Source organism: Falco punctatus, assembly GCF_963210335.1.
Source record: "Falco punctatus genome assembly, chromosome: 3".
In the NCBI taxonomy this organism is placed as follows: domain Eukaryota; kingdom Metazoa; phylum Chordata; class Aves; order Falconiformes; family Falconidae; genus Falco; species Falco punctatus.
The window spans coordinates 90,509,807-90,521,178 of NC_137582.1; the positions used below are offsets into that span (position 1 = coordinate 90,509,807).

The following is an 11,372-nucleotide window of genomic DNA, read 5'->3' on the forward strand; positions in this document are numbered from 1 at the left end:
TAAGTGACAAAGTTCAAGTTGCTACTGACTTACCTGGATTAGAAAAAACTCGTAATTACTCACCACTGTCTTAAAGTTACATATTTTGTTTATGAATTTGTAAATAAAATTTCCCAGGAGGTTATAAGTAATCAGAAAAGTCTGATGTTTGTTTCTAATCAGACACTTTCCTATTACTGTAACATATTGTCATCAGAGAGAATTTCAGAATGCCTGGGGAATTTCTGTGTTATTCCAAGGAAGAAACTAGAAGCGCTATTAATAACTAAACCATATTCATCCTACAGTAGGGACAACAGGTTAATATTCTTTCTATTTTATCTGCATTATCTAAGTAACTTAAGTATTAGTCTTTGTTGAAAAAGTTAATAGCAAGATGCATATAAACTTTGTGAGATTTGTGTCTCTTCAGTAGTCAATTCTGGTGTGAGTATAGTTGAGAAGAATATTTATAAATAAAATCATCTATTGAAATTGGGAGAAGGAAGGTTGCTCAGTGCTTATATCTGAAAAGCCTTGAACGTTAGAATTACCTAATACTGCTCTTACTCTAGAGAATTTGGCTATTGATTATTATGTGGGGAATAGCAAGCCAAACAAAAACAGTTTCTTCATTTCACAAAGCAGGATAGTGAATTGAGATTTGCTTCTAAAAAGCAAATGGGTAAACTGCATCAAAGCTTGAAATATTGCAAGCTTGATGCAAGAAAAAAATTAATATGCTAAAAAAAAAAAAGCTGCTTCCTATTTAAAGGATGTCCAAATACAGTATGTTTAGCCAGAGATTATTTCTGAGTTTTCACAAATTTTACTCCTTTGCCAAATATGAGATATTACTAGCAGCTAGTAATAGTATACTTAAAGAATTATGCACGTTATGTTTTTTCTTACATGCTTCTAGGCTGTATTCCAGAGTTTAGTTTAGCAGCAGGCTCAGGTTTAAGGCTGTGTACCTGCTTTGTCACTATGTAAAAATAATTTTCCACATGTATTTCTCATCCCCCAATCATCAAAGAATTCCGCTTAAATCAGTTTTAAATTCTGTAGCCTCTTAAGCCTTGTGAGTAGCCTTTTTAGCAGGTATGTGATGAAACACATTTGAGTTTATTCTCAAGAGGAAAGACAGCATGCAAAACAATAATATTCTGACATCTTCAGAATATTTGCAAGTAGTAATTTGCTGAGTATTTTGCTTGTAATGGCATAAACACAAAACCAGACGCGTTATTCTAAAGGCCAGGATGCACTGTACAAGTAGTTGTTTGTATGGTTGTAACACCTGTGAGCGCCCTAGTCTTGGACTCACGGACCTTGTCAGTCTGTAAAGGGGGGGGGGGGGTGTTGGCTTTTGTGATACAAATTCTGTTGTTTGACTTGCATCTTTGTATTTTCTGTCTAGCATACAGCAGAAAAACGTCTGTCTACAGTAAGCAAGAAGAAAGGAAAGCCACAGCTGGAAAAGTAGGTTTCCAATGTAACCAGTAATCCAGAAACAAAGTGTAATGCATTCACTTTGATAAACAGAGTCTACATCAATTAGGTGCTTTGTTTTGCTGTTGTGAAACAAGAAATAACATAGTGTGAAGCCAGTCTACATAAAAATCCTTATTTTCTGAAAAGAAGTAATTTGAAAAATAGAATGTAATTGTACACATTCATTTCTTGAAATGTCAGTTGTAATTTAGCAAAAAGATAAAGGAGCAGAACTAGGTTCTTAACCGGTATGGAATTGCTTTTTTTCCCCGTATATATTTATTTGAAAGTTAAAAGACATAAGGCTGTCCAGAAAACACTCAAAATCAAATAAGGATTGACGGCAACCTTTAATATTACCCAGTGGGTGGTAACTTGCTGAAATACTTTATCGAAGATAATCTGCACATCAGAGAGCTTCAGAAATTCCTGTGGCCTACACAACACTGCATTGTGAGGAAGTGAAAATATTTCCACCCTTTCCTACTTCCAATTTGACTTTGCCATTTTGTTACTCTCTAGCCAGATGCTTTTATGCTGGTCTGGTTTGTAGCTGCGTTGTACATGTCATCGTTCAAAGATGATTTCAGTATCAGCTGCATCATTTCTTTTTTTGTGTTTTCTTTTTTAGATCTATATTTATAGTGTTTAGTAACACTGCTTGCAGTTTAGTTCCTGGTATCCTGCACTAAGAGCCTTTACGTATTTATTACCTACATTTGTTGTTACACCTACTAAATATAACATGTCTGGCCTGGAGTCACTGCCTTTGTTTACAGTGGCATTATATGTTCATTCATGGTTGGTTATTTGTGCTCATACATTTGGAAAAAAACCCATGAAAATTATTTACACAGGGAGAAAGCAAAGAAAACTGACTGCCGGTTGAATAACAGGACTAATGGAGTTAGAGTTGCAGCATCACAGCACATCCGTACAGGGACGGCAAAAGGTAAGATGGTTTTTGGCAGGTTGTTTTTAGGAAACAGAATTTCCATCTTTGCTGGTTTATTCATTGTTCTGCTGTAAAGGGGAAATCGCAAGTCCAAAATCTGTTTTGTTGCAAGTCAGCATGTTGGCTGTCCAGTCTGTTCTTTGACTTGCTGTATAGAACGTGCTAGACTCAGTCTACTATATGCAGTTGCGCAGGGTGTGTTTCTTTTTGTGCGTAACTGGAAGAATACTAGTGAAGTCTCCATAAGTTGCCTTACATGGAGGAGTAGTTGCAGAAACAGTTACCGTTGAACTACTTCTATATAAAATTTAGCTGTCCGAGTGTGTGGAGGTCCAGCAGTTCTCTTTGCAGCTTACTAGTTTCTTCAGCTGTTCTGGAATGTTCCATGAGGAACCTGTATAAAAACCCTCTGGTGCGAACCATTGCTGAACTGTAGTGTGTAAACCAAGTCACTACTGAGCTACAACACGGAACTGCGTGTGCTACCCTGACAGGGGTTTCAAGTTTGGGTAATCCAACAAAATCCAGTGTCTACGCCAAGGCTTGTGTATATCAGTCAGTTATAAGACAAAATGGTGTTTGTGTTCTTTCAGTAAATTGAGTCTCCAAGCTTTATCGCAAATTTCTGAAGGGCTGCTTTACCCATTGACTTTGCCACCTTGATATTTTCTGAGCTCCCAGTAGTGGTTGAGCCTCTCTGATACTTCGCTCTCATGAAGAAAGCCAACAAAGAACTTGCCTTTTTCTACACCACCTAACTGGCATAAGTGTTGAAAAGACTCTTTCAGAGTGCCTTGTCTGGCTCTTGCTTCCACTCGGGGTACAGTCTTGATTAAGCTTTCATTCTTTCTTCTCATTGCTTCTCACCTTTGGGAGTTGCAGGTGGATTGAATTATTGTCGTGTTTTGTGTGCAGTTTTTGTTACCTTCTACAAACAGTATTTGAGTAAAACTTTTAAGAATTTACGGTTCACAAACTTAGGAAAACCAGGACAATTTTAGAAAGCTGTAGCTGAGGTCTGTACAAGCAGAAAACATGCTCTACAGAACAGCTTTGCTGCGTACTTTTTTGATTGAGTGCTGTTCTTGCTGGGCAAAATGCGCTGAGCTTACTGAGCTTTTACGAACGATGATAACTGTAAGAGGTGCAATTTTGTGTGACATAGTGCAAAGTTAAATAGGGAATGCTTCGCCATAGGAGTTCTGTCTGCTTACTAGCCACTACTCTGCAGATGTGAAATTGCCTGCCTGACGATGCTGTTGGGCAGTTAAGGCCACTTCAAGAAGAGACTGCAAGCCACAGAGGCTGGAGGCAACCAAGTCCTGTCAGAGATGAGCTTTCTGCCTGTGTGTTTGTGTACAAACATCAAAATGTCTTTTGAGAAAAACTATTGGAGACATAGTCTAAAGAAAAAAATCCAAGTTGCAGTCTGAATCTCTGCCTGGTTTTATATAGCCAGTCTTGGTTTGAAATGTTCTATTTTGAGGCAGTAACTCTTCAACTGCATCGTGTTTCCTTCTGGTTTTTTTCTCCCTATTTTTAGCTTTTCTGAGGCATTGGTTAGTTACACTTGTAACTTTGAAGACTTGATACTTAGAAATTAGCACTTTAGACTCTCGCTTTCAGTGATGTGAGGTTGACACTGCTGCTCGAGGTTATATTAGATATTTAAAACACTTGTTAAAATAATTTGACCAATGACGGGTTTAATCCAGGAAATTATTTCAAGAATTAAAGCATTTTTGATGATTTCCTCCAGCCTGTTCAATTTGCAGTAGCAACAATAAATTGTTTAATAAATTATAAATAAAATATTAATTTATTAGAATCAATAAAATAAATAGTGTTCTAATTTTTGTCCTGGAGTTTAGCCAACGAAGGGTTTGGGGTTGGGGTTTCCTTGAAGCTAGTGTCTGGCGTACATTCTGAGAGGGGGTGGATCTGTCTTATTCCTTCACCTGTGAGGCTGAAATTGTAAACCAGAACATACTAGCTACCCACCCTGAAAGCTGGTTTCTAGGAAATGAATTTCCCATGATCCCGTTCAGAATTTCGAAAACAATTTTACACTTTTTTTAGTTCATCTCTTTTTTTAAAAAAACAGGGTTTTTTGGTAGTTTGCTTAAAGCGCTTTCTGGAAGAGTTAATCCTAAAAGGTGTATTATTTTGATGTGGCTTCCTGAGTTAGCTTTCTGCCTTTGCTGGTATGACCAAGGAGTATTACATCTCTTTGAATGGAAGTGTTTGGCTGCTACTATTCAGAGGAAATGGCTGCTCAGAGAGGCTGTGGGGTCTCCTTCCCTGGAGACATTCAGAACCCACCGGGATGTGACTGTGCAACCTGCTCTGGGTGAACCTGCTTTAGCAGGGGGCTGGACTCAATGGCCTCCAGAGGTCCCTTCCAACCCTGACCATTCTGTGAAATAATTATTATTGTAGTGCAGTTTGGTATGAGCGTCACAAAATTTACGAAGGGTGATCATTATTTTCACAACTCTGCATTAAATATCATTTTTCAATGTTACCAAGGATTCAATCATTGCAAATTTAAGGTCAAAGACCAGTCCTGAATGCTGGGAGTGGGAATGCTAGGAGTACGGGGCACAGATGCAATTAAGTAGGAACAAACAATAATGTAAACTAGTGTGAGATGTGAGCAAACCAAAATAACCTCACTTGCGTATACTGAGATTAAAAATAAAAATGCCAATTTTTATTTTTAGATCTGAATTTGGATGCTGGATCTGGTCATGATACATGTGGAGAAACATCATCTGAAAGTTACAGTTCTCCTTCTAGTCCACGACATGATGGGAGAGAAAGCTTTGATAGTGAAGAAGAAAAAGACAGAGGTTGTATTTATGGAGAGTGTGCATGAATTTTTATATTCCTAGACCAATCTCTTCCTTGTATTAATTTTAGTTAGTGTCCCAGTTTTATTGGCTGCTTTTATTTCTGAACTAGCCACAGAATACATTTTGCTTTGTAGGTTTCATGACTGGATGGTTTGAAAGCTTCTAGCAAATAGTAGAACTGTTTAAATACTGCTGAGTTTTAGACAGCTACATACATGTAGTAATTTTCTGACCTCTGGTGTAGCCCTGTCGAGAAATTTCAGCAGTACAATAATGGGAAAATCTTTGGCATGAAAGGGACTGGGTTTATGCTGAATTATGTGTGGCAGGTCTGAGAGGTCCTTCTTTTTGTATTGACAGTTTAATTTGCTACTCCTTCCGAATATGTGTAAGCTGCGTTAATGTCTTTCTAGGTAGATGCAAATTCCTAATTCAGTCTGTGTCCCACTCTTCATATTTGCAGATATACACAAGTCAGAGACACCTTGATATAGGCAAGCGAGGGGGATTGACCTAGCTTGATTTGGATGAATGAAAATATCCCCAAGTTACTGTAGTTCAGGAAGGCGTAGCTGTCATTTGTGTCGTCAGACTTGGGAAGTTTTGTATGGGTAAATGAGCCCTGGGCATCGCTCTGTATTGTTTTAGATTCATTCGTGTGACTGATAAATGCTTTTGTCTCCACAGATACAGACAGCAATTCTGAGGACTCTGGGAATCAAAATACAACCAGGTTTACAGGTTACAGTGCTGTCAGTTCATCAAATATGAACAAATCATCTGCTCGGATCTCTTCAGTGAATAATGAAAACGGAAGCCTTTCAGAAGATCCCTTGAATGCAAAGTTTCAACATATTTCCTTCATGCCTGCCTTACACTGTGTGATGCACAGCGCTGCCCAAAAGCCTGAAGCGGTTGTCCCACCACCCATATCTGCAGATGGTAAAACAATGGGGATGCTCGTTACCACGCCTGTTGCTGTCTCGCCAGTGAGAGAGTCTGCAAATTCACCTCCTGGTGGAATGGGCCCAGTGACCTCTGGTGAACCTGAGAAACGCCTTGAGCTGATAGCTTCCCCTTTGCCAGTCCCATCCACTTTCCTTCCACATTCTGTCCAGCCTGGTAGCCCTGCTTTGCATTTGGCAATACATAGATTGAAAATGCCCTCTCCACAGGGGTCATCGGAAAGTTGCACAGTTAATGGACCACAGCAGCCAACAGGAAACTTAAATATCGGATCACCAAATACTGCCTTTATCCCAGTCCACAATCCAGGTAGTTTCCCAGGATCCCCAGTTCCTACTACAGATCCCATCACAAAACCTGCATCCCAGGTGGTAGGACTGAATCAAATGGTGCCTCACATTGAGGGAAACCCAGGAGCAATCCCTCAGCCTACCAATCTAAAGGTAGTTCTTCCAGCAGCTGGTCTCTCCACAGCAGCACCGCCACCTCCACCAGCCTCATACGCTTTGCCAGGCAGTCCTCATGCTAGCAGTGTGTTGCCTAACCAGAATACAAACGTGCTAAACACTGTAGCAACTTCCTCGCCGCCTCAGTCAGCTGCTTTAGGTGTTGGTCAGGTCCAGTCCACTGTTCCTCCTGCAATACCTACACACACGCCAGGCCCTGCCCCTAGCCCGAGCCCTGCTTTAACACACAGCACTGCACAGAGTGACAGCACATCCTACATAAACGCTGTTGGAAATAACAACACTAACGGGACAATGTTACCTCCGCAGCAGTTGGGATCTGGTCCTTGTGGTTCTTGTGGACGTAGGTGTAGCTGTGGGACCAATGGAAGCCTTCAGATTAATAGCTATTTTTATCCTAACCCACTTCATGGACAAGTCTACAGAGTTCCATCTTTCTTCACTCTGCCATCACTTTGCAATGGCAGCTACCTCAATCAAGCACATCAAAGCAATGGAACACAACTTCCTTTCTTCCTGCCTCAGTCTCCATATGCAAACGGGCTTATGCATGACCCAGTGATGGGGAGCCAAGCCAACTATGGTATGCAGCAGATGGCAGGATTTGGGAGGTACTATCCTGTATATCCAGCACCTAACGTAGTTGCCAACACAAATGGGTCGGGACCCAAGAAGAATGGGAACGTTTCATGTTACAATTGTGGTGTTAGTGGACACTATGCGCAGGACTGTAAGCAGTCATCCATGGAGGCCAGTCAACAAGGTAATCATGATAACTCCCAGCGGACTTGCTTTTGAGTTTAACAGTTTCTCTTTACCCTTTTGAATGTGCTGTTTCTGGTCTTGCCGAAAGGTGTGCGTGTGTGCGTATGTTTTGTGTAAATGGTTGTGCACTAGTGACCTGCTCTAAAACTGCAAAGTATGTTATCTCTGCCTGAAAATTTTGTAGAACAGTGCAAGGGAATGGAGTTCGCAGAGTGAAGTTGCAAATGAGTATGGTTTGGAGCTGGGAAGTCATACTGTATTGGTCCTAAATTGTCATTCTTTTTTCACTGGCTGGTTTTTGGCATTATGTTGAGACTTGCATGTTGTTTCAATTTTTTCATTCCTGTTTAGTGTTTTTTTGGAGAGAAGTCATTGGCAAAAAGCGAAAGATATCAATTGCTGTCTATGATACAAACTTGGATTCTTAAAACTTGTGAGAATTTAAAAAAAAAACAACTGACTGGCCATTTGATAACTTTTCTAAAGCTTACCTTTGTACCATCAGCCATCCTTGTGTGCCCTATCATGCAATACATAAATGAAACATGTTTTAACTTTTCAGACATGTTGCAGCACAAAGGCAGAAACAATTGGAAGTAAAAATCAAAGGAACGGCTTCAATCTTGTACGCCATTTCTCTCTCCATCCAGAAGAATGGGGGAGAGTGCAGTGTTTGCATAGAGCATAAACCATTTTTGATTCTTGGCCTGTGCCCATTCTGACTTTACTTGTTTGATTGGACAGGGACAGGAGAGACGAACCTTGTTAGGGGTTGTCTTTTCTTTGCATTTTTCCAGTCAAGGTAAAGTCCTACATCTACGGTCGATACCTTTTTTTAAACATACAGGTTTAGCAAGCAGATGAAAGAAAATAGCATAAAATCTTAGGACCTACTTTAAAAGGACGGGAGGATGATAGTGCCTTTTGACGAGCATGTCCATTTTGATACCTTGTAGTGGTTTTGTAATCCATTTTAATTGTGAGCAGTGACTTAGTAGTTCTCTTTCCTGTTTTAGGCACTTACAGACTGAGATACGCACCTCCCCCTCCCCCTTCCAATGATACCTTGGATTCTGCAGACTGAAACAAGTAAACATTGCCTACTTAAACTGAAGCTTGGGAAATTGAGGGAAGGTGTGTGCGGGGGGAGGTGGGGGGGTTGGTCTTGTGTTTTGGGACATTCCCGGTTTTATATTCTTTTGGTATTTTTCATTGCTTTTGCACCTCTGTTCCATACAAAAGAAGAAAGCTGAGTCCCTGGTCTCCTCCTGGTTCTACAAAAGGCTTGCGTAATGCATGTAATTGAAACACACAGCCAAACAATCAAAAAGAGCATTCGAACCATGCTTTTGCACTGAAGACTTGAGACATGTGCAATGTTTACTGCATTTTTTTTAAAAAAAAGTCCTCTGACCTCTGACATCACTGGTGGAGCAGCCATATGGTGAAAGAAGAAACTTGGTCATGTTCCCCACCACAATCTTCTTCCCTCCCTCCCTGTTCTCCTTATGCTGCTGTTTTATTTTCTTTCCCAGTTTGTCCACATGGATTTGTTGGACTTGCATGAGTGTTTAGCAGTTCATACAGACCCTGCCCGTACTCTAAATTAATGCTCATGAATTGAGGGGAGATGTTCAAACGTCCTATTAGGAGAGTCCAAAGGAACACGCAATCCTGTACGTGTACTATATGTGACAATAATATATATACACAGCTCTTGAGAGTCCCAAATAAGCGAAAATACATAGAGCAGGAAGGGGATGAAACTGTATGGACTGGAACAGATTTAGAAAAACAAATGAGCTTAAATTGACAGATTTTTCTTCCATTGTAGCTTTTTAGCCTGTATGTTCAGCAACAAAGGTGACAAAAATGGTATGAATGTTGTACTCGGTGTGTTTGCATTTGTAATGAACATTGACAGCATTTTTTCCTTTTTTAAAGCTATTCTACATCGTGTCAACACAGAATGAACATTACTTGATTGAATATTTTTTTCCTAAACTATTACAGTGTTGCATTGTACTTAGAATGTAAATGTTTTATTTCAAACTGAACAAAAGCTATGGTTTTCTACAAAATAGTCAGGTATTAGTATTAGAACCTGTCTACCAAATAGCAAAGTCACTATTTTATAACAATTTACCACTATGCGTAATTACGGTATAATGTGAAAGACTGAAATGAGTGTTAAGATGGTATTAATCATGTCAGTATCATGAGTAAGTAAGTTTAATGCTGCTGTATTTTTTATTTTATTTTTAAAAGCCAATATATGTACTAAATTGCTTCCAGGTAATATTTGATTTCCTAAAGTGCACTGAGGTTATCTGGAAGATGAGTGTATTTTTTGACTGCTGCATCCAACACCGATGAAAAACTACCACTGTATATCCATAGGGTTTGGCATTCCTCACAGTTCATGGCAGAAGTGTTTTTTCTTAAAATCAGACCTGGTGTCCAGTAGAGGGATGAAATAAAATCGATCTTTGGTTCAGCTGTCTAATAAATTGCTAAACAAACAAAAAACTTGAAGAAAAAAAAAAAGCTTGATTACTACATTTCTTCATAGGTAGCATTTATATTTATAGCACCAGTGTACATTTTGAAACTTTTTTCTTGGAGGGGAGGGGGGAAATGGGGAGGGAGGTAGATGAAAGCTTTAATTTAAAAAAAAAAAAAGTTTAAGTAGTAAATGAAAATTATTTTGATTAAAATTTTTATTTGATCTGGGTATTTTTGGACCACTTGAAATGAATGAACTGCGTTTGAGTTGAAGTGAGGGTGTTAAACCACCAATGGACTTGTATTGTGAATTACCTGCCAGTTGTACTTTATGGAACTTATTTTATGATTTAAAATACTGTACTGTAAATAGGAGGTATGTTACCTTCTCTTTATTTGTATGTTTACCATATACTTTGATATTTGAAATGTACTGGAAAGGTCACTTATATTTCTAGAAGAGATTGGATTTTATGCAACCTTTTTCCTTGAATTAACAGCAATAAAAAAAAGAAAAAAAAGTACCTGTGTGTAAGTGCTGTGCTTTGTCACTGAGAGCAATGAAATAAGTGCGATGCTCTGCCTCTGGGTATAGGTGTGGGATTGCAGAAGGTTTTGGCAAGCCACTATTTTGTTTGGAATCTGTCAGACAAAGCTGAGAGTATTTAACTTGAGGTAAAGTCAGTCTTCTATCTGAAGTCAGGATAATGTATCTTGATTAAAACTTCATTAAGATAGATGGATCTCCTGGAAGAAAGAGGACAACCTTGTGGATAGACCCAGGACTTTAACCTGGGCTCTTTGAGAACAGTTAAGCCTGTCTTGTATTCTGATGGCTCCTGGATTTGGGGCTAAAACCCAGTTTAAACATGCTGGGTTTGACTGCAGTGCAACTAATGTGTGTGCTGGTCGTGGCGTAACTGGAAAGTGAGATCTGTCTGCTAAAATAATGGAAGGACAACAGGAGTTGCCAGGACGAGGGGCTTAGGAGTGTGCAGATCACAGCTGAAGAGTCTGATGCACATGTAGTACCCAAACGTGCTCGGCTAGTGCCGAGAAGGAGAAAGGTACCAATTACTCCACCATCTCACTTGACGGTATAGGCAGTGCTTCTGATTCCTACTGCTTAGCAGCGACTTACAGAGCTGAGGACCGCAAGACTCTCTTAGATCTTTATCCCAGCTTACTCCCCGGAACACCCTGCTGCCTGAGAAACCAGCTAATACGATGAGAAGGCTCAAAGCTGCCCATCAACCCAACCACTTTTGTTCAGGCAATTCCTGTAATAATTGGGGGGGTGAGGGGATGGTATTGACCCCAGGTGTCCTGCAGGCATCATCATACAGCTTCCATTTCTATAAATGTTCTGTGTCCCCTCCCTGGGCG

The 11,372-nt window shown here is 39.8% G+C and overlaps 1 protein-coding gene across 4 annotated transcripts in view; it reads left to right on the top strand.

Annotated features, from left to right (window-relative positions):
* ZCCHC2 (zinc finger CCHC-type containing 2) overlaps positions 1-10,510 on the top strand; it is a 57,151-nt gene extending 46,641 nt beyond the window's left edge. For all 4 annotated transcript variants that reach the window (XM_080377804.1, XM_080377805.1, XM_080377806.1 and 1 more), the window contains 5 exons: positions 1,400-1,461; positions 2,331-2,425; positions 5,152-5,280; positions 5,971-7,479; positions 8,498-10,510. In XM_080377804.1, the coding sequence (XP_080233930.1) occupies positions 1,400-1,461; positions 2,331-2,425; positions 5,152-5,280; positions 5,971-7,479; positions 8,498-8,565 (1,863 nt within the window). In that variant the 3' untranslated portion in view covers positions 8,566-10,510. The remainder of the gene's footprint in view (positions 1-1,399; positions 1,462-2,330; positions 2,426-5,151; positions 5,281-5,970; positions 7,480-8,497) is intronic.
* The last annotated feature ends 862 nt before the right edge of the window (positions 10,511-11,372 follow it).